The 23182-nt window shown below is 41.2% G+C and overlaps 2 protein-coding genes across 4 annotated transcripts; one reads left to right on the forward strand and one right to left on the reverse strand.

The window, feature by feature from the left end:
• Positions 1-1913: 1913 nt before the first annotated feature.
• Positions 1914-16132, forward strand: prmt9 (protein arginine methyltransferase 9). 2 transcript variants are annotated; one of them, XM_034129965.1, is made up of 13 exons: positions 1914-2320; positions 3058-3257; positions 3405-3553; positions 3847-4083; positions 4192-4359; positions 4485-4587; positions 5024-5133; positions 5283-5475; positions 6218-6401; positions 8259-8940; positions 9071-9224; positions 11866-11988; positions 14319-16132. In XM_034129965.1, exons 2-13 carry the CDS (start codon positions 3060-3062, stop codon positions 14559-14561), a joined length of 2544 nt encoding a protein of 847 aa, XP_033985856.1. In that variant the 5' UTR covers positions 1914-2320; positions 3058-3059; the 3' UTR covers positions 14562-16132. The 2 variants fall into 2 exon arrangements, with proteins under 2 accessions (XP_033985856.1, XP_033985855.1); XM_034129964.1 differs by having other exon boundaries at positions 1914-2304.
• Positions 14693-20514, reverse strand: tmem184c (transmembrane protein 184C). Of its 2 annotated transcripts, XR_004555819.1 has the most exons (11): positions 19899-20514; positions 19270-19400; positions 19152-19188; positions 18762-18967; positions 17883-17957; positions 17679-17772; positions 17450-17562; positions 17159-17258; positions 16806-16977; positions 16160-16693; positions 14693-14793 (listed from the first exon to the last, which is right to left on the reverse strand). XR_004555819.1 is itself a non-coding variant. In XM_034129966.1 (10 exons), exons 1-10 carry the CDS (start codon positions 20013-20015, stop codon positions 16371-16373), a joined length of 1368 nt encoding a protein of 455 aa, XP_033985857.1. In that variant the 5' UTR covers positions 20016-20514; the 3' UTR covers positions 15027-16370. The 2 variants fall into 2 exon arrangements, 1 of the variants encoding a protein (XP_033985857.1); XM_034129966.1 differs by lacking the exon at positions 14693-14793 and having other exon boundaries at positions 15027-16693.
• Between the last annotated feature and the right edge of the window lie 2668 nt (positions 20515-23182).

Here is a 23182-nt window from a genome sequence, read left to right on the forward strand (position 1 = left end):
TTTGGAAAGGGGAACCACCACCCCGGTCTGCCACTCCTTCGGTACTGTTTCCGACTTCCACGCAACGTTGATGAGACGTGTCAACCATGACAGTCCCTCAACACCCAGAGCCTTCAGCATTTCTGGGCGGATCTCATCCACCCCCGGGGCTTTGCCACTGTGGAGTTGTTTGACGACCTCAATGACCTCCCCCCGGGAGATTGGTGTTGATCCCCCGTCATACTCCAGCTCTGCCTCTACCATAGAGGGCGGAGTTGTCGGGTTCAGGAGTTCCTCAAAGTGTTCCTTCCAACGCCCTAACACTCCATCAGTTGAGGTCAACAACGTCCCATCCTTACTGTACATAGCTTGGATGGTTCCCTGCTTCCCCCTCCTGAGGTGTCGGACAGTTTTCCAGAACAACTTTGGTGCCGCCCGAAAGTCCTTTTCCATGTCTTCTCCGAACTTCTCCCTCACTCGCTGCTTTGCCTCGGCCACGGCTGAGGCTGCTGCCCTTCGGGCCTTTCGGTACCTTGCAACTGCCTCGGGAGTCCCCCGGGATAACAAATCCCTGAAGACCTCCTTCTTCAGTCGGACGGCTTCCCTGACCAGGAAGAGCTGTATGAAAATATATTCTAGGGCAGATGTTTCGAACTCTATATGATAAAGAAAAATGTAAGAGAAGAAAAGTGAGAGCGAAAAGGGGATGCCATTAACCACGGCCCTGGGGCCTGCTAAGGCAAAGACTTGCAGCAAGGCAAGGGAAATTCAACAGAGGAAAAAGGAAAAGTGATCTCTTAGATACAGTTCAGTACACCTCCCACATGGACCCTTTAGTGCCTCTAGTTGCCCCATACAAGGTCAATAATCAAGGTAAGTCATCAAGAACACCAGAAGCCAAATCAAAACGATCACAGGGGACCAAATAGTGCTGCATAGACTTCAGAGGGGAACCTCCTGCACCTCCTTTTGACTGTCACGGCCCGTCCACACAGCGGCGTTGGAAGCTTCTTCCAACGCTTCTGCCCATTCACTTTGAATGGGGTGACGTCACTTTTCGCCAAACTGCATTGTGGGAAGCAGAGCGGAGCTTTGCTGGCGTTTCAGGCTGCAAAAGTTGAGCAATGTTCAACTTTTGAAGCTTCTGAAGCTTCGGTGGAAGCGTCAGCCAATCAAATCCCGTTTATGCAGCCAATCAAACCGCGTGTATGCTGGGAGAGACACACCGCAGGTCATTTCCTCATATTCCCAAAAATGGAGCAAGCTTCAACGCACGCCGATGTGTGGACGGGCCATCAGTCCCATGGATCATCACAAACAGTGGAACGGATTTAAAGCTGTGCACAGTATAGGGTACTCGTCCCTTTAGGCCAATTTCAGTCGCAGTAGTCACCTAGGTAATAGACTTCTACAAATATAATCAAAACAAGTAGATACACAAATATTTTCTGCTCAATCCATCACCCTTTAATTTTAAAGTGGATTGCCTGCTGTTATTCTGTCTCAGTCTTACGGTCTCATTGAATGTGTTTTATTATGAGTATGTTGTGGTGTTAATGTTTAGGTTATTTCACTGCAGATGCATGTCCTCATGTCTGAAGCAATAGACTGAACAACAATTTCAATGCGGGATAATAATGTTTATCCTGAATCTGAATCTGAATGTACAACATATACATTGGCACAGATGCAAATGAACTCATTGCTTTCATGTTTTACTTGTGGGGTTGGCATGGGTGGGAACAATCCTGATTCATTGTACTCTTTGATTGTGCTTAAACAGTCTTCTGTCATTGGTTCCATAAGAGGAAAATCTGAGGCGGGAACAACTACTTTGGCTTGTTTTGTAATTAAATACGGACATTGTTATTCAACGTGTTTTGTTTTTGTTTGTGTACAGTTATTATCATGGTTAAAACTGCCTTTCTGTCACTCAAATGTATTAATCCTCTTTAAAATTCCGCACACGGAACCCTGTCTCCCTACATGTTTCTGAACGAGTCGTTTTACGAGCGGACACTCGTTCCTTGTTTAACGGTAGCCGCAATGTGATTTTATTTACACTTTTAATCAACATCTCAGCGTTGTAACGTGGATATTAAAACATACTGTCATTATTTTTGACATGTTGTTGACCTATCGTATCCCATATGGTCATCATGTGAGCTGACGGTGGGCTGCTGACAGAGGAAGGATTATAACGATGCTAACGATTGGACACACAACCGTAATGTTAACGTTATCACGTTAACTAAACAGCAGTGATATTTTCCGTGCATCTCCATCCCATACCTTAACTCAGCCTGTGATCTGTGACAACACACAGTAAGTCAACTAACTGGTAAGTACTAAGCTCTTTTTAATGTATCTTTGTTAAGGTATACATATTTTTACGTAATGTATCCTTCCTATTCATGTTGAGGTTATTATGATGATGGCTATTATTACTTTACATAAATGTGGCATGTGTTGATGCCCATTTGCAGGGAAAAAAATAGATAAACTTATATTTGGGAATGAATAAAATAATATGCATTCATTATTAAAAAGTGTCTAACCGGATCAAAATACCAGAAAATCCCTTGCACATAGTTAAAATCATTTCCTGGCTGCAATTAACAGAAGAGCCAGAATTATTGTTGGTTGCAACAGGGGATCAAATACTTATTTCTCACAGTTAAATGCAAATGAATGTATATCTCTTATATGATGTACATTTCTGGATATTCTTTTTGATATTCTGTCTCTCATTAGTCAAATAAACCTACCATTAAAATGATAGACTGTTATTTTCTTTGTGAGTGGGTAAACTTACCAAGTCGGCAAGGGATCATATACTTATTTCCTCCACTGTATCATCTTAAAATTGTGACAAAAAATGTAAGTCGTTTCATGTCAACTCTTTTTCATCAGTTTGTTGTCTTTTTACTGGGTGAGGTTGGCTTCTATAGTCCCTGGACCACACAGTACAGTACAGAGTCATATGTAGAACCTTGTTTTTAAAGTGGCATTAGGTGTATATTGTATGATGATTTAATGTTATAATACACTCTCCTCCACTCTCTTTTGTTGTGACAGGGATGCCTAATGCCAGTGCTCGACCGAAACACGGCAGGAGGACCCGCAGGCGGCGCAGAGAGGACCCCGCCAGGAACGAGCTAGTCTCCAGCTCTCTGGAGAGCGCCCAGCAGTGCCTGTTCAACCAGGACTATGGAACTGCGTTTGTGCACTACCTTCTGGTCCTCAACCTTGCGCCTATGTTTAAAGACTTTGCAAGGGTAAAAAGCGTTTACAATACCTTGAAAACCTTTCTGTGTGCGTTCACTGCAAAACATTGTGCATCCCATACACAACATAGTCTGTTTTCTCGGCTGCATAATTTAAATATTTTTTGTGAACTTAATTTTGTTACATTTTTCTTCTAGGAGTCCTTCAGGTTCACTCTCTTTAAGTGGACAGAAGAGCTGGACTCTGTGGGCCGCATTCAGGAACTCTTTGACTGTTATGAACAAGCGCTGGAACTGTTTCCTGCTGATGAGGTGATCCTGAACAGCATGGGGGAACACCTTTTCAGGTATGTTCCTCATCTGCATACATATTGTCATTGCGTAGATAAATGCATAATTACAATGGGCCAACACTTCTGTTATTACAAGGAAAAGTGTAGCTTTGCACCGTTGATAATTTGGACATATGAACCAAGATCATCAGACTCGGGGACAGTTTTATCCTTCAGGCGATTAGAATGTTAAACTCCAGAGCATTGCATTGTTGAAGTAATCTGGGACTAAAGATCAGAAAGTATCTGAATAAATTCTCTGCTTATACAGTTTAAGTCTATATTGTGGCTCTCCTTTTCTTATCCAGAATGGGCTTCAGGGATGAAGCCGCGGGTCATTTCCATAAAGCCTTGAAGCTGAGACCGGACTATCCCGAAGCCAGGGAGAACTTCTACCGCGTGGCCAACTGGCTGGTGGAGCGCTGGCATTTTTTAATGCTCAACGACCACGGGAGGAACAGGAAGTACCAGCAGGCCATTCAGAAGGCTGTGCAGAGCGGCTGCAACACTGTGCTGGACATCGGTACTGGCACTGGCATCCTCGGGTAAGACATTTCCCATGAGAAATTGGAATCCTTTTTTCTCATTTGAGTCATTGTGTTTAGGGGCTGCATGATTATCTTGTTCTGATTTGCTGATTCTCTCTGGTTCAGTATGTGTGCAAAGAAAGCAGGGGCTGCTGAGGTGTACGCCTGCGAACTGTCCAAGACCATGTATGAATTAGCCTGTGAGGTGCTAACAGCTAATAAAATGGATGATAGCATCAAGATCGTCCATATGAAGTCTTTGGAGATGGAAGTGCCAAAGGACATCCCAAAAAAGTAAGTTATACCAAACATACTTTACATCAAATGTGCAAACAATAGCTTTTTATCTTGGTTTATGCTTTTATGTAATTTTAGGAGTGCAATATCTCATATTTTTCTATTCCATGTTTTGTTCTTAGGGTTTCCTTGGTGGTGACAGAGACGGTAGATGCAGGATTGTTTGGAGAGGGCATCATAGAGAGCCTCATTCATGCCTGGCACCACCTGCTGCTGCCTCCACAGGTACGGGCCATTTATAAACACACACAGAGGACAGGAAACAGGATGCTCCAGTTGCCAGTTGCAATATTAATGTTTCTATGAGTTCTCTGACCCAAAGTCTATTGGTGTTTGCTAGAGTTGAAAACACAAAGAGGTTATTGTTAAATGTTCACAGTTAAGGGTGTGGGCTTGAAAGGGAAAGAGAGAACAACATTTATGATGGCCTTAGAGCTCTCCTTGTCAACTCGTAGGTTACATTTCTTAACGTTTATCCACAGGAACTTGCTTTTTAAACATCCAGCAAAGTGCAAGTTAGCCAAATGGGGCAGTTTACAGTTTACATTTTCACTGATTCTAACACATACAGTAGCCAGGTTAATGATACATTTATCCAGTTAACACTGACGTGTGTTGGGGGTTAATGTGTAGATTCATTCAAATGTTTCTTGTCCTAAAGAGAGGGGAGAATGAGTTCCAGGATCAGTCTGCGACAGGGAGGGTGATCCCAGCTGGAGCCACTGTGTTTGGGATGGCTCTAGAAAGCCTGGAGATCCGCAGACATCACAGGTAGGTCCGGAGTCCATCTGTACCTCATTCACACCAACGCAACTGAGTAGGCTGAGAGTGTCAGATAAAATGTGTTTTCCTGCGATGAACTCAACAGAACCTCAGGACAGAACAGCAGAACAACGATTACATCTCTGTTTGTCCTTCAGGCTGTGTGTGTCAGAGGTGGGCAGTTTGTCCATCTCTGCAGCCGGGGAGCTCCGCAGTCCGGTGAGCTGCAGCCCGGAGCCCGACGAGTCCATGGAGCCGTACACCACAGAGAGACTCAGCAGACTGCCGGGGGGGTATAAAGCTCTCACTGAGCCCTTCACTGCACTCAACATAGACTTCAACAACGTGCAGGTGAGCAGAAACGGGGACAACGCATGCTGATAAACCCAAATCATTTCATGTGTTTGACTTGACTTTGCATGTTCTTTGTTTCTGATATGCAGCAGTGCAGTGTTACACTGTAGATATTCAATACCACTTTTGATACCACAGGGAAAAATGACACATTGAGGGCATTAACTTTGACATTTTTATTTAAGATTCAAAGATTCAAAGGTTTTCAAGTTTCAAAGGTTTTATTTTCATATGCACATAAGCCACAGTGTAGAGATGGCAATGAAATTCTTCTGACCTGAGCTCCTCCAACAATGCAACATGTATAATTAAATACAAAAATAAAAATCTATATACATGTAAATAGAATATGATATGTACAAGAACAGAATATGAAATTAAATAATGTACATTGAGACTAAATTAAATATGGTTTATTGCGATGATAACTATTTATGTAAACAAGTAGATTGCAAGATGACAAACAGGAATGTTTATCGGGGCACTTCAATTGTTTGAAAGATAGACAATGGCAACGTCTCTTTCCTTGGCTAGTAGCAGAGAACAGCAGAATGACTATAATAAACACTGCAGCACCAGAATACTTCATCAGAATGTATATGACACATACTTAGCCTTTAACAAATAGTGTACCTCCTGCGATATTGATTTTGTTTGCATTAATATTGCAATGTTGATACCATTGTGCCGATATCCATGCAACCAATCGCTTGTTTCTTTTTCGTCTCGTCCTTTGTAGGAGCTGGAGGGCCTGAGCTCCAGGGAGGTTCAGAGGATCCGCCTGCCCGTCACTGAGGGGGGGGAGCTGGACGCTCTGGCTGTCTGGTTCCAGCTCCACCTGGACGAGGACAGCAGTCTGTCCACCGGACCGGAGGAGGACACCTGCTGGGAGCAAGCCATCTACCCTGTCCACAGCACCAAGGGTGAGACTCAATAGACTTACAGGGAGAACATCTACGTGTGTTGTCTTGTGTCCAATGAGCGTGGTCCATTTGTTACAGTGTGGCCAGGGAATGTTCCTTGAATTGTTTTTGACTTCTAATAACCTTAGCATGTTTAGAATAGCTGCAATAAAGTTTATTTTATTATCAGCTCAGCTTGCCTGCTCTGATTCATCGTGCATTTCCATGTTACATCAGATGAGGGCAGTGTGCGTTGTAGACTACAAACAGCACTAAAGATGGCTAACTGTTAAATAATGCCAAGAACATTTGGAGGAAATAATCATCACTACCATTTGACTACAGCCTGAAGGTAATGTGGACCAAGATTATCATTTTTTTTTTAAGCCAATCTCCATGTTGAAATGGGGAGAATCATTTTCTGTCATGACAGGATGATAGTATTTCAAAGAAAAATGTATTACCTGCACATACTCTCATCACCTCTGCTTTGATTTTTTACGTTTCGGTCACAAAGACCTTTCTCAAGGATGATAGTACATAACTATTAAGCTCCTTGAATGTTTTTAAACCCTCACAATTACTTGTTACCGCTACAAATGACAATACATTTGAAAACATCACCAAATGTTGAAAAACTATACCAAAAAAATCTAACACTAATGTCATGTTCACTAAAGCTTGCATTTAATCCATTCTACCAAAGTGAAACTGATCATTGTATTGCAACATACTTAAATCGGTAAGAATTGCAAAAAGTTTCCCAAGTTCTGATTAAATAATGAAGTGCCAATGTCCCTTAGATGACAGTATATTCTTCACTGGCTGTCATCCAATCCGTTGTGACCCTAATAGCCAGCGACGTGAGGTGACATGTTCCAGTTGGCTTAGGGAACATCCCCTCTCACACGGGGCTCAGCAGCATCTCACCGCGCTGCTAATGAGCGGAGGCAGCGCCGAGGGATCCGCCACCTCTCCCGGTGATCACCAACATCCGTTTCCCGGTCGCTGTGACGTGTGCGCCGTGATCGCCTGTGACACTCTTTAGTGTTCATGAAATTCTTATAGGCAATAAATATGCATTTTCCCCAAATGCCTCTGACGAGCGGCGCGCTGACATGAAGACATGAACAGATGTTATTCCTGCAGGAATCCTTTCTGGGCCCCCCACCTCCCCTCCCTCTGTGCACCCGGTCCCCTGAATCTCATTTCTCTGTTGGGCTCACTCTCGCTCTGCTTCTCCTTCAGTCTCTGTCTCTTGTTGAAATTGTTGAAATTGTAAAGTCTATTTTATTCATATAGCCCAAAATCACAAATGTACCTTAAGGGGCTTTACAATCTTTACAGTGTAGGACACCCTCTGTCCTCAGACCGCTGTCAGATTAGCTTTTATAGTATTAGAAGCATGACATTATAAATAATAATGTTACTTTTAACTTATCACATTTTTCTCCTTTGTGTTTGTTATTTCAGGTGTTTTTTACATTAATGTAGATTTTTTTTTTTTATTACATTTTATGAGAAATATAAACATTATTTTCTACAGTAACCTTTTTTTAGATGTTGTTGAGAACTATAAGCTGTAGAACTTTAAACTCAACCTAATAATAATAAATGCCTAAATAAAAGAGTCAAAATCTTGCAGTGTTTTTAATTTAAATGTAACCTTCTGATTACATTTTTTTGGGTAATAAAAATAAAATGTCTAAAACTCACTTGCTTAAGTCCACATGTCCGATGCCTTTTTGGTACTTAACAGTTGTTTTCATTCTCTATAACTCAGTGCATCACAGTAGCTACCGACACAGAGTGAGGTTCACACCGCTCCAGTATGACCGGGCTAAGTCGGTGTTTTCTTCTTCTTTTGATTCCTTTCAGGTTTTGTCCTGAAGCCTCAGGACGAGCTGGTGGTTGAAGTCTCCTGCAGAGACGCCTTCCTGCGCCTCTGCAGCGTCGCTGTGCTGAGGGACGGCCATGAAATCTGTCTGGACACGCTCCAGGACCCGCAGAACACTGCAGACCCCGTTTCAAATCAAACCCCAGAGGCAGAACTGTGCAGTGCACTGGCCTGTCTTCAGACGGACCAGAGCCAAACCAAAGACTTCTGCATGCTGGAGTGTTCAGAGATGGCGCTCCTGAACAATCAGGAGTACCATCAGAGTTTCAGCAGCGCACTATCCAAACTCATCTCTCAGATGAAGGTCAAATGTCAAAACAAAGAGCCAGGGTCAGGTGTTCAGTCTGATTCTGCAGACCTGCTCTTCGTCCTCGACGTGTCAGAGGGCTTCTCTCTGCTCTCCCTCATCGCTGCCAGCCATGGACATGTGAAAGCGTTCAGCTCTGTGGAGAAGGTAAAGCAACAGGAAGTCTTAAAGAGACTGGCTCAGTCCAATAATGTCCCCGAGCAGCATCTAGAGTTCTGGCTGAACAACATGGAGGATGAGCAGGGGATGCTGAAGAGGCCGTCCAGGGAGAAGCTGTGGAGCGCCATCATGCTGGACTGTGTGGAGACGTGTGGGCTGATCAGACAGAAGCTGATGGAGAAGGCTTCCCTGGCCCGGTGAGGAGAAGCAGCCAGAGGGGGGGGGGGGGCGTGTAGAGATGTTCCATCCATTTTGAGAATGTAGCTTCGTGTTGTGATACGTTTTTATGTATTTTATTGTTAAATGTATTTCCATGATCTATACTAGGTGTTTGCTGGAAGACGGAGGAAGTATCTTCCCAGCAAAGATCGTGGTGCAGGGTATTCTGGTGGAGTCGGACACGTTGCTGCTGGAGAGTGCCGTCCAGGGTCAGGAGCCGACGCTGGGGTTCAACATCGCTCCGTTCATCAACCAGTTCACTGTGAGTAGAAACGCTATCATGTATCAACGTCAACATGTTTGTGGTTTTACCTTTGCTGGATTGCTTGGATTATTTCCTTTTCATTTTGAGAAACAAAAAGATTTAGGCTACCTTAAAGGGGACCTATCATGCAAAATGCACTTTTGTACGTCTTTTATACATGAATATGTGTCCCTGGTGTTCCAGGGAACTCACCAAGTGTCAGAAAACACAACCCTCTCTATTTTCCTCCATACCCAAATCTCTAAAAAAGGGGCTGCAACGGATCTGATAAAAACTGATCCAGATTTGAACACTGTCCTGACGTCAGGACGGTGGCGCTACGGCTATTGGGCCAACTCCACCAATCAGGAGGAGACAGCCACGGCCATTGCCGTTCGAAAGCGCTGGAGACGCTGTAGTACATATGCCAGGCCTGTAGGTGGTGCTGTTCTCACAGAATCAGCCCTTGCTAAAACAGAGCTAGAAATTGTCAAATTGAGCAAAATGAGGCATGGCTAAAATGCATGATCTGTTTGGTATTTTGAAGAAAAAAAAGTATAAATATGCCTTATATACAGTAGGTATGGTCCTACACTATATTATTCAAATATAGCATGATAGGTCCACTTTAACTAAGACAGCCGGCAAAGGATGGTAGATCACCTGTGTGCGGAAATACAGAGAATCAAGCACATCTCGGGCAACAAAGAACAGAGCAGAAGAAATGATGATGGAGCACTGTTCGGCAGATCATGAAGTCCAGCAACTTCATTCATATTTGTTAAGCATGTTTTTTCTTTTTTTAATAAAACAGTATTTAAAAATGATCGCTGCACAGGGAAAAATCGACTTGGCAGTTGCTGATATTCTGCACGTTAACTGCAGCTTTACCAGGATTTTTCTAAACTGATCACTTGTTAAGTAGCATATTTTCCATTTCAAACTAGATTGTTCTTGATGAAAAAGTTAAGATGGACTTTGATTTATCCCCGTAAGGACATTCACGTGTCATGGCAGCAACAGAATAAGAAGAAACACAGATATTACACATGGAATATACACAAAAAAATGAAAGTATAATAAAAGATACATTAAAAAAAAAAAACAGCAAAAACGTTACTGTGAACTATTCATAAGATCTGTTCTTACTAAATAGTGGTTTTATATATTATCAACATAATAATGAATAAGAAATCACATTTAGACTCACTTAAACCCTCTCAAAGGTACAACTGTGTCAGTCTTTATAACAGAAGTTGCAAAATCTTACTGCTGTGCTTCTCAGCCTGCTCTTATCTTGTATTCTGTCTCATGTTCCTGAGGCAACAACAGTCAATAGCGCCCGTTTTCACATGCGCTGTGTTTGTAAGCTTGCATCATTCTCATTTAGTCTGCCCATTAGTGTTGCTTGTGAGTTTTTAAAAATATGACAGACATATAGTGCAATACTATAAAGGTGTGAAATGTGTTTTTGTTGTGTTTCCAGCCATGTTTGGGTTGTCTTGTGTTGAACCAGGTATTTCTCTTGGAATACTAAGGTCCAGGACGTTGTTTTGTGTTGTGCACTCGTCTTTGATGTTTGCTTCCCAGCTGCGATATAGAAGCAGCAAAATCCCTTTGAATTCTTTCTCTTTATTTGGTCTGGAAATTATATATTTTTTCCAGCATCATGTTTGTGCTCTAATTTAGCGTGCCCCACTCGGGACGGCCGTTTGTTTTAACAGATGTTGTCTTTGAAGCCCTCGGTGGAGGGCACTTTCTAGCACAACTGTCACACAAGACACAACACACAGCTTGGCCCAAGACATTCCTACCTGAATCCATCAGTATACATTACGTCAAGCACATCAAACAGAGAGCTCTGAGCTCTACACAAACTGTGACAGGCAGGGGGAAACATTCTTTTGTTCTGCAGTAAAGGAAACTGTGACACTTTCTGCGCCGCCACTTTGGTTTATACCTCAGCTTTTAAGTCTGTCGCCCTGCGGCCACGGCCTGTTTATCAAGTTGTCAAGAGTTCAAGGTAGAAGATTTGTTTTCGAGCATTAATCAGTGATTGAGTGATTATTCTCTGACACTGGCAATTAAAGCTAAATAATGGTTTGGGAGAAAGAGTCAGCCGCTGTGTTATATTCATCAAACTGCAGCAGTGTTCCTTTTTAAAAGTTGAAAACCTTTTCCATTTGTACAAATCTGTACCATGAGCCAACAGTTCTAAAAGAATATTTATTTCGTTTTTCCATCACCTCATATAGCGGATAGTTCAATCCAAAATAACTTACAATAAGTGCAACCATAAGTATATAGTGTCAGAACAGCAGTTAATTGGCTTCAAATAAGCTCAACCTTTTCATTGAGGTTCAAAATTGTAAAATAAAGCCACAAAAATCAAGTCTTTTTTACTTGTTCACTAAAATGAAGCAGTGTTCCCCGTGTCTATTTTATGGTGTAAATCCATTCCTTCACCAATTTAAAGTTTGTGCCAAACTGAACATCAGGAGCACCTGTTTTGTTTCACATCTCTGTCAGAACTTCTTCCCTGGTCTTTTTATTGGTTTTCATATTATGTAGTTCCTTATTGATAACGTCATCAGATAGGCTTTTCTTTTATCTGCTGAAAACAACTGACTAACGCTGCTTTGATCTTTTATGTCTTTAGGTACCGGTACATGTGTTTCTGGACTTCTCCACACTGGAGTGCAGGCATCTCAGTGAGTTTGTGGAGCTCTTTGTTCTGGACCTGATGGAATCCACAGCCAACTACACCAACAGAGAAGTAAAGGTAAGAAACAAATTAGCCTAATTAGTGATGCCAATGTGATTGTTATTGAAATAATTAAACTCTTGAAAAAGGTCTTCTCTTTTTAAGTACTGGGGTTAAACAGTCCTGAGCTGCTGAACCCTAAATTCATGTAAAATCCCATGGTTACATTCAGGTACAATAACATACATCACCAAAAAACCTAGAAATACTTCATTCCTGATTCCTGAAGATGTACCTGTGCACATCTCCTATAAACAAACTCTAACTTGGCTCTCCTCCTAAATGTTATTTTTCTTTTTTTTGCAAATTAAAAACTAAAATACAAAACCTTAGGCGCTTTCACACCAGGAATAGTTCCGGATTTTGCGTTCACACCAAAAAGATTTTTGCGAACCTTTTCACCCCTTTTTAGTCCCTGCTAGAGAGCAGGGACTTTCCTGGGGAGAAAAAGGTTCCAATTTCTGATTGGCTGGGCGAATTGCAAAACCACGCCCCGTAAAACTCTGAAAGGTTTTTGTGAAGCCGCGATTTTATTTGCTCGCATTAGCATTATTAGCATTAGCATTAGCCCAGCGCACCAACGGAGAGAGACTAACTTATGGCAACACAAAAGAAAACATGGGAGCGGTGGAGATGAGGAGGTGTCGGCGCTTCTGGCGATTTACTCGGAAGGACTTCCGGCCGGGGACTTCGGGTGGCAGTATACGCCGTGAAGTTGTTTGAGGCCAGTAAACCCAAAGCAGAAGAAGAAGAAGTGACGTCAGCGGCTCCCTCAGGGACTTATTCCGGTGTGAACACGATTTACTAGATAGTTCCAGGAAATAAAAGTTCCGGGAACTATTCCTGGGAAAGGTACTTGGGGTGTTTCTCAATGTCGAGGACGCTTGCTTGGTAGCACATGTCTTCCGAGTCACTTGCTTCAGAAGCGAGGCAAGAATCCTTCCTAGCCTCGGAAAACAAAGAATTGTGGAACAGGCTAACAGGTGTGCGTCATATGTGAGCAGAGGTCGCGTTAACCGAATATTTTCCGTCTGACGTAATTTTTCCAAGAATGACGGAAAACTCTGAAAGTAGTCCGTCATTTTGACAGATTAGAACACAACTCTGAACAGCGCCAAAATGTCCACCAGCGGCCCACATTATATTACATCCTTAGTGGCCAGGTCGACTGAGGGCGATCTACTGTAACTATTATTTAGTAATTCACACCCCTGTCCAGTTGGTGGCGAGTGTGTGCATATTAAGTAGCTATTGTCTAGTCTTGTATTTGACCTCGTTGATTACCTCGTTGTTTAACCGGCTTTAGCAATCGCAAAATGTCACGGCAGCTGAGTGTCCGAAGCTTTTTTAATAAGCCCAGTAATTGTGATGGTGTGGCTAAACGAGGTGGAAAAAGAGGGATTGATGCAGTGGAGGATGAAGGACAAGCCAGTAAGACTAAAACTGACAACGTTCAGCCAGCGGCAGAGGGGCAAGCAAGTGGCAAGGAAAAATAAATCATTCATATTCGTTTTGACATGAAAAGTGACCGCACAGTCGGTGTCTCTGTTCATCTTTTTTTTTCTACATGCCCTTAAAAGTTCTGTATGAATCATAAAAAAAAGGAATGAATGAACATTTGCTGCTTAGTACCCAAACATAAATATGAAATATGTCTCATTAAAACATGAAAAATAAAATGACGGGTAATAATGGATTATGACGGAAATGTTACGATCCTGTCCGTCAAAATGACGGACAACGAAAATGCAACCACTGTATGTGAGGCCCCGCCTTAAATGGAGCGCGATTTCTGCCAAGGATTTGGAAATTGGTCCGTGCGCAAAGCATTGTGGGGATTTTAAGACCGCGGAGTCTACACATGTGCAGCCTCGAAATTTCTCGCTACGAAGTACGCCGGCCTCGGTAGAATTCCAAGTATGCTGGACATTGGAACAGTACTTCGGCGGCACTCGATGACGTAGTATGCTTGAAATAGTGGCTCTGGAGCAGCCTTCCTCGACATTGAGAAACACCCTTGGTGTGAAAGCGCCTTTTGTGATTTGGGTGATATATTTCTTGGGCTTTCCAGAAGATATCATCATACATTCAGCAATCTAACATGAGGTGCAATAAGAATTGATCAAATCCATGCTTTTTACCTTAAACTTTCTAAAATCAAAATGCTAAAATAATTTTTCTATGTGGATTATAAACAAACCATAATCTCGTTTTAATTTGTTATGCATCACTGTGTCTAACTTGCGATGTAATTAACAGGTAATGCTGCAACATACATTATATTAAATATGATATAGTTGACTTTGTACAGTTTAGCATTTTATAAAGCAATAATCCCTGTTTCCCAGGTCCAGGCGACGTCGGCAGGCAGAGTTACAGCCATTCCCTTCTGGTACCAGATCCACCTGGACCAGGAGATCAGCGTCAGCACCCTCAGCCAGAACTCCCACTGGAAGCAGGCGGCCGTGGTGCTGCAGCAGCCTCTGAAGGTGCAGGCCGGAGACTGGGTGCGCCTCGCTGTGAAGCTTCAGAAGAGTGCCATCTCCATATCAGCACACATAGAGAATCCCCCCGGACCAATGGAACAATAATCTCTCACAGTATTTTAGCAATTAAGTTTCATTTCGATGTATGTTAACCCTCAATTAAATAGAGGCTCATAGGGAAGTGCATTAAACACTATGCAGTGATTTTCTGGTTACATTTAAAGGTCCAACTTCTGTAGCGTTGTTTTCCGTCTTCAAAGTTTTTTCCCAGACACATGGGATCTGTTTTGAGCTTTAGTAGAATCCTACATGAGCCACGCCATTTGGGAATCAGCATCTGTAACGATAAACCTTTAAGTCATGTTTTTATTTCTACATTGTGCCATAAAATGATAGGACATTTAAACTTGTACTTATGAATATATTATTTGTAAGTATATCAATATTATAGATGTCCCTTGATTATGGAAACAGTTGTTTTTGTAAAGCTGTATGTTGGTATCAATTTTAAAAAAAGTCAAAGAATTAATGTCATTTTCTTAATAAATTCAAGACAAAAGAATTTGGAAATTGGAATTTATCTGATTTATTGAAGAGACTGTCAGAGAAGTTAAATGTGGAATCATTTACATCAGCTCTGATGTAATCCTATCAGTTTTATTGAAGAACAAAAATGATATAAGGCAATGTGCTTTAGTCAGACATGATGCAGATTATGCTGATATTTCCATACATTTGTGTCTTTTTTCAGACAAACTGATATCATACACTTGCATTAAATATGTCAATATCCCTGCTCAAAATAAATCATGTCACAACATTGACAAAAGAGCTCAGAGAGTCCATGAAGAAGACAACAAATGGTCATTCCAGCTCAAATCAACGGGTAACACCTCATCAAATAAAACAGCTCCTGGAATATAAAGGCTGTATTGATGTAGTGGCTGCAGTAGTTCCACGGCACATGTAACAAGGCATCACATGTTTCAGTTGGCTGTGTGCATTAAGCACTGTTGGGGAATTAACCAGACTGCTGATTTGAACAGTGATTGAATTGTGTTTGTTGTCTTAATACTCAGACTGTACATCCAGTATATACTCAAACTCAAACAAATATATTGTTTTTTATTCCGTCAGGGCACATCTTTCAGCACTAGTCAGTAGTTAATTACTGCATGAGACCGTTTAGTCTCAAATGTGCATCAACAAAGTGTGTTGCTTCTGCTATTTAATCCCTTCCCTCTGGGGTACAGATATTGTACGGACTAGGGCCAACAAAATAAGAGGATACTGGACATCTAATGTGCTTTAGTACCGTAGATACTACAATGTGACATTACTTATTTCAATCAATGTCCTCTGAAATCCCTATAAAGTAAGATATAGAATAAGGAAAACATTTAGTAACATTGCATATTTCACTTAATCACCCAACTATAACATTTGAGGTCATGATTTGACAGAAAAAAAGTAGCAATTTCCTGTTTGGATATTCATCCAAGCTTTGATCAGAGTTCAGCAAGGGTTAACTGGTGTCTTATCGCAACACACACGACAGTATGCTTCGAGACACATTCAAATAAACTGGAATTTCCCAATAACAATTCATTTTAAAATCCTTCTTCTCCTGTGCCATATAACTCCCAAGTACAACGAAACTGCGTAAAATGCTTTTTTAAAAAAAAAATCATTTAGTGCCATACCTTCACTGAACATTCTTGGAGCCGTCACTGGGAGAGAGGTCCATCTGACTTTGCATTTATTTGCAAACTTCTATTACTTTGTGGATGTGCCCTTCAAACAGCAGTTTATTTAATACTGTATCAGTACAGTAACGTCTGAAGTAAGATGGCAAGGCTGTGATTGGGTCCCGCCCAACAATGTCTGATTAGTAACATCGGTCGTAACGAGAGTCTAGGTGATCTCGATGAGATCTGCCTCAGCTGGTTCTTTGGTTTGGTCGGACCTTTCCCCTTCCTGGCTTTTCTCAGGTTCAGCTTCAGGTTCAGCTTCATATCCTTCATCCCAGGGGGCCGAGCTGAGCCCAGCGGGGGCCGACCGGGAGTGAGGTGTGGGGGTTCTGCCCAGACCCTGGTACTGACCATTGGGAGACACAGGGTGGGCTGCTGCTTCTGTGATGGCATCCTGGGAGGCCGAGGAGAGCAGGCCAGATCGCTCCCCATCCTCCTGCGCCTCACCGAAGTAGGACTTCCTGGGACGACCCATAACTGTTCTGCCTGTAGATAAGGACACGACACATCTTAACCCTTCTCTCGATATTGGAGGTTATCGAACCAGATCATTTCATTTACAGCTGTGGAAGCACTATGGTACTCAGGGGGCACTTACCAACATTGCGGACTTGTTCAGAAATGTCTGCCCTGACATCAGAAACGTCCCACATTGCCATAAAAGAGTCAAAGCAAGAACCCTCCTCAGCCTCCTGGATGTACGGCTTGTAAGTGAAGCTGAAGTGATGGGCAATGGCTGCCAGAAACATCTCCACACAGATGACGAAATCCTGAGAAAAACACTCGGTTGGTTTCACACAGATAAAAGTGAAGTGAAGAGGCCATATAGTTTTACTAATAGTATGACTTTTTCTTTATGTGCCAATATTTAGACACCAAGATCAAACCCAGAACATGAAGTTATTCTCACACTTTAAAATGTATCAATTACCCAGATTTGCTTTAGCTTACCTGTAAGCCAGTAGCTACAGCCTCCACACTTTTCCAGTCCCATGAACTGTCCACTGTGATAACGCCTGTTTTTACCAGCAAAGCAATGAACACAGCTTGCCTAGTAGAGTTAAACAATAACCAATTATTAGCTAGTATACACATCACAATCTCATGGCTGTAGATCCAGAGACTGCAAGCTTACTTCACCAGCATATGTCATTTCTAGAAAAAAGGTAAAAACAACTCATACAAAGTATTTATTCCCAAAATGTCAATGTCAAAAATCATTTTGAACACACTGAGAATTACCAGAAAGAGACGAACACCACCATTTTGACGCATAGGAATTTCCCCACTGGCTTGATTGGACCGAGTTCTTCTCTCAGAGCCCGGTAGAACAGCACCAGGCAGTACATGGCAAACTAGATCAAGAGAAGAAATCTATTTCAAGATACGCAATTTAAAACATGCATATTATCTTTTATTGCAGTCCCAGACACTGTCTTAACTAAAACTCAAGAAGCAGTAGTGGTATTACCAGCTGTGACATATTGTTGAAGATGACCAGGTACGTCCATGCATTTTTCGAACTAAAATTGCCTTCATCATAAACTCCACACAGCTGACAGATTCTAGGAAGGAGAAGAAAGAGTCAAATCATACATCAGTTAAAATAGTGAACAAAAAGGCTAGATTGGTATCACGGCAGAAATGAAGGGCATGAAGAGCACAGATGACTTACAAGGCAATCACTGTTGTGATAGGTCTTACTACGGTGTACTGCAACACTCCCAGTTTGCATCTCAACAGAAGAACCCTGCAGAGGAAAGGTTTGAAGAAAATAATAAGTTTAACAACACCTGGTTTGCTTACATCGGTACAAATATATTCAACTTAAAATAAAACCCAATCACTTATCGTTACGAAAAATGTGTTGAGAGGATTGGAATGATAACAATTCAAAATGTATCTGCCTGATTTTCCTCAATAACTATTTGATCATTATCTCACATGCAACAATACTGGAAAGGGTAAGAAGAACATTTAAAAAAGGGCAGTATTATAAAATACTACACTACAATCTGATTGTAGTAGAAGATCAGGATAAATAGACGGCACGTGAGCATGTTAGCCAAAAATAGATGTTGCCCGACTGAGGCTCATTAGAAGCTGGTGACTGTCATGGATTTGTTAACTAAGTTGCCTTGAAACAAACTTTTTAAAAAACGACAAGTAAAAAGACTTGTCACATTTTATTTTTAAGTCCTTTTCATGTTTGTTTCTTCAAAACTTTTAACACCTCCTTGAAAACAAATAATATAAACAAGATTGTTGCAAGGTTTTCCTTTGTGCAAGAACATTGATAAAATACTAACAAAACTATTACAATCCCTATTGTGTAAATGTAGTTAGATCTATAATTGTTAGCAATTCAAGAAGAGTGTAAGGACTTACCACTATGAAGGATGAATGGCAATCATTCATTTTACGCCAAATCATTGACCAGTGTTGGTTGAGCATTTGTATCTATATATATGCGTGTTGGCTGCCGCATAATAAGTGACATTTGTATGCATTTCCATCCTTATTGTTAAAGTGTCTCATGTTAAAGGAAACATACTCTCCCATTGGCCAGGGCGGGCAGCAGCACAGAGGGGGGAGGTGTCTCTGCTGATCCTGGGCCTCCAGCATGGACACCAGGCTGGGGTACTGATTCTCAAGGTAGTTCAGCAAGAAGGTCATGAAGTTGTAGATAACATAGGCCTCATAGCACTCTCTGCATGTGTCCACATAAATTGCTATACTGGGCCATTTTAATGCAATCCACTGCAAAATAAAACATAAAAACAAAGAGATGGATTACATGAAAAGTAATGTAAGACAATGGTTCAGGGGAATGGTAATATATGTTGTGTTTTCAAAGCTACAGCAAGTCTGTGGATGCCTACATATGACACCTATATTTACAGTGTGTTCCACAATGGATGTGATCATAATATACACAACTCACACTGTCTAAGCTGTAGATTGGGACCATCCACAGTATTCTGAAACACAAACAGACACAAATGATTAAATAGCAGTTTCAGACTGTTGTTCATGATTGGCATGCCCGCTGACTTCTTTACCTGATGATGGGTTTCTGAAGCTCTGGCTGAGTGTAGTGAACCAGATGCTGCAGGATGCCCCATAATGATATGGGTATGGTCATGAAGACAAATATCCCAGCGATGAACCATGCTTTGTTATGAGTGCCAACCTGTCATTACATGGGAAGAAACAGACAACAAAGTTAACTTATTTTTACATTTAAGTAAAAACAGATTTCGTAGTCAAGTACCAGGTGTACTCAGTTACATTTCACCACTGTGTTAAACCAACAGGGCTACCAGAATCAAAATTGAAGTCCCAGGCTTCTCCAATAAATCAACATAAGGATATATAAGACATTAAAAAAAACTTTAAAAAAAACAAATACAAATAGTACAAACAGGAACTGAGTAGAAATACTATTAAATAGTCAAAGAGAATATTGCAAGACAAATGTGTAAGTATTGCAGAATAATTAAACTATATACATGTCAAATAAAATACAACAAGCTAAATGTTGCAGAGAATGTAGTAAGAGACAAAGTCAATGCAGTAGTCTACATACATGTAAAATAGCATAAGATAAACAAGAACATAATTTACTATTAAGAACTGAATGTCCAATTAAGCAACATATGAATCATATCCAGCAATCGTTTGAACTGACCCCTGACTTCTGCAGTTCCCATATGCACAGTGGCAGGACGACTAGGAGCAACAATATATAAAGCACGACGACCAGCGGCCGGATCCATCTTCTCCAGTTGCCACAGGAACAAGGCATGTTGACATGAAGACGCTGCAGGCAAGGCCTTTAGAAACTAGCTGCAGGTTCGCAGGTGACAAAACAAATGACCTAACGCTCCACACATTAAACGTTAGCTTTGCATTGTTATTCTTCAAAAGGCTCTGCGAGACACAGGACAACCTCTCAGTTGTGTACAGGTACGTTAGCTATCCCAATAATGTGAATTCACACTCGTGACTGAGGACAAAGCTGCTGGAAAATAACAGCTCATATGACTCGATTTTTAAAGCTAGGTTGCTAACGTTAGCTAGTCAGCTTTTCATAATGTAAACAAACAGAGCAGATGATCCAGTCTGAACGGATGAAAGTTCTTCAATGTCTACCGAAATAAAATAAAACTCGTCGCTGATATATCAATCCTCTCTCTAGACAAATTCATTCTTTACACTATTTGTTTTGGTAGCTTCTCGCTGTGAAAACTTTCCTCAAAAGTAATTGCCGTTTAATGTGTTCTTCCTGTTGCCTGCGTCATACGTAGTCCCGGCTACAATCTTGTATCTGATTGGTGGAATCGAGACAATCAGCCAATCGCTAAAGAGAGATTGCTTTTCCATTCTGACGTTACTTGGGGCTTGTTTTGTTTGCATTGATCACATGATCTGTGTATCGCCAGCAGATGGCAGTATGCGAATAATCATTTACCTTGATACTATGCCTAAAATCCATTGTAGTGGATTCATACTGGGCCCCATTTTTACAGTTGTATATTGCACTTTAAAGCTATACAGACTTACAACATGGGGTCCTTTTTCTTTGTGCTGTTTAGGCAATTGGTAAGTTAATATTAAAAAAAGAACGGTCCAAAGATTTACTCCCATCTCCATTATAATTACCCATCAATCAATGAATCTGTGCTTCATTTATTAGTTTGTATTTAAGGCCTATTAATTGAAAGTGAATGTATGGACAGAGTTGTTTATTTTAGTATGCCCAGCCGTTTTTTTTATTGCACAGCCTGCGCTTTGTGTTTGTATTTTTCTAATCTAAATCCTGCATTAACAAGGTAATTAAGAACACCCATCAGAACCTCCTCCTTACCTTCCGCTCTTGTGTGCAGACTGTGCACGTGTATTTGCACATGTTTGAGTATGTTTGTGTTTGTGTGTCTTCCTGTAAAACGAGGGAGGCAGAACTTTCCTTTCTGTTGCTCCATGTCTCCACTGCCCCACAGTCACAGAAATCACTGGTTGGAGCAGGACAGATTGTTCATGAATTTTGAATTAATCCTTTTGGCTTTAATGAATTAGAAATAGTCTTTGCCACAAGACATGCAAGCGAGTGCCAGCGTGCATAGCTTGGAGGGATTGCCATGCAAAGCGGCACACAGGGTACAGCCATGTAAGGGCAGGGTAGATAAACATATGCTGTGTTTGATCAGACCCAAAACAGATTTTAGCATAAAGGATGCAGCGTCCATTATGTCTCACTGAATCATAGCCATTAGGGTGAAGTACGTCGTACAGTATGTTCCTTACAGGAAACACACCTAGACAGGATAAGTAGAATGTATACGTCTGAGGAATAATAATAATCAATGCACAACAAAGGAGGAGACTTACTGTCTGATTACTGAGATATAATGCATCAGCCAAAGTGCACCTCCTTTGTCAGAGGAATACACAAGTCTTCAATTGTTCAACAATTACTTATTTATCTTAATACGTCTGCCATAGGCCTTTGTGTCAGGAAATGTTCAGAGTCAGTGAGGGTGTACGCTTCAGTTCATCTGTTCCTGAACAACAACATAAGTGAACATGAACAGCAGTTATTTAAAAGCAAGAGTCTCTTTAAACTCTGATATAGCCTATTCCACTATGCCATTGACCTCCTTTTTTGTTCAAAAACTATACAAATTACTTAAAGGAGCCACACATTCCTACGTTATCATGAACACTGTAATGTAAGACACTGTAGTTTAACTCATTAACATATATACTGTCCTGCTGCAGTAAATACCCAGGACACCTAATATGGACCTAAAACAGTCCCCAACATTTACAATATTTACTTGACTCAAGGTTCAAGGTTCAAGGTTCTTTATTGTCAAACTAACATAGCTACAGAGTAATTATGTCGTTGAAAATCTTAGGTCACAGGCTTCTCCAACAATGCAACACAATAATACTCATGTTCATAGGTTATTTTTTTACCCTATTAAAGGTGTATATTTGTGACTTGTCAGCCTTATATTTAGTGTCTTTTCAAGGGGTTTGCTTGCAAAGACAAAATATTTAGAATTTGCCTGCCTTATCCTTTATGTACAGGTCATGTCACACTTACTCACTCATGGCTGGATTAACCGGCTTGAAAGCCCCAGGGCGAATAGGAGCTGCTGGGCCATCACTGACCTCCCCTGTCTTACCCCTCTTTGTGTCTTGTGTACAGTCTTCCATTCTAACATACCTAGGCCTAGGTTAATTGACTAATCATTTTTAGTAACATGATATAAATGTGAAATCCTGCTTTTCTTTTTGCAGAAGAGAGAATGCCTTGCAAAGCAATCTGCTTTCAAATCTGAATAAACTCTGCATGGAGTAGCACTTTTGGACCTTTGAGATCCTTCATTATTTGTTTTTCAGTTTAATTCAATTCAAGGCTGGCAAGAAACTGCGTTCCCACCAAATTCCACAGAGCTCAAACCACTTCACTTTTCTTTCTCTCTCAATTTCTCTCACTCTCCCTATTTACTTCCCAGAAAGGCTCCAAACATGCTCCAATTTGTTTCATCACCAAAGTTTTGAGCAATTATTTATTTCAAGGTCACTCTAGCGTGATTGTGGCATGATTTCATAGGAGGAATATGGGCCAGTTTCATAAAGTTTATGACCTGGCTGAGACTTATCGCCAACTCGCTGAAACAAACAACAAGCCAACGTCAGATAAAACCACGGCCGCTGCTATGTTCTGTTGGTCTTGGGTGTTTTGCAGCTTTGTGTATAGGATTACATGGCTCTGGTTTTTGTCTCTGTTTGAGAGGTTTGAGAGTGTAAGTTTGGGTTAATGACACTTTTGCTTACAGCAAAGTGGACACAGAATAATGAGAAGTTGCCAGAGTCAGTCTTGCTACAGCTTGTGCTTCCTTTAATGGGTTCAAACTAAACAAAAAGCTTGTTATATTAAATAAACTATAGTTAAAATGTGTT

The sequence above is a fragment of the Trematomus bernacchii genome, unplaced genomic scaffold (assembly GCF_902827165.1).
Source record: "Trematomus bernacchii unplaced genomic scaffold, fTreBer1.1, whole genome shotgun sequence".
NCBI classification, from domain to species: domain Eukaryota; kingdom Metazoa; phylum Chordata; class Actinopteri; order Perciformes; family Nototheniidae; genus Trematomus; species Trematomus bernacchii.

Bases quoted from the DNA above. Each gene is read 5' to 3' on its own strand.
- prmt9 (XM_034129965.1), top strand. From the start codon at position 3,060: ATGCCTAATGCCAGTGCTCGACCGAAACACGGCAGGAGGACCCGCAGG. The intron at 5,134-5,282 runs GTAGGTCCGGAG...TTTGTCCTTCAG, and splicing joins GAGATCCGCAGACATCACAG to GCTGTGTGTGTCAGAGGTGG. The intron at 5,476-6,217 runs GTGAGCAGAAAC...CGTCCTTTGTAG, and splicing joins TAGACTTCAACAACGTGCAG to GAGCTGGAGGGCCTGAGCTC.
- tmem184c (XM_034129966.1), bottom strand. From the start codon at position 20,015: ATGCCTTGTTCCTGTGGCAACTGGAGAAGATGGATCCGGCCGCTGGTC. The intron at 17,773-17,882 runs GTAAGTCATCTG...TCTCCTTCCTAG, and splicing joins ATCACAACAGTGATTGCCTT to AATCTGTCAGCTGTGTGGAG. The intron at 16,978-17,158 runs GTAAGCTAAAGC...TGTTTTTCTCAG, and splicing joins CTGTAGCTACTGGCTTACAG to GATTTCGTCATCTGTGTGGA.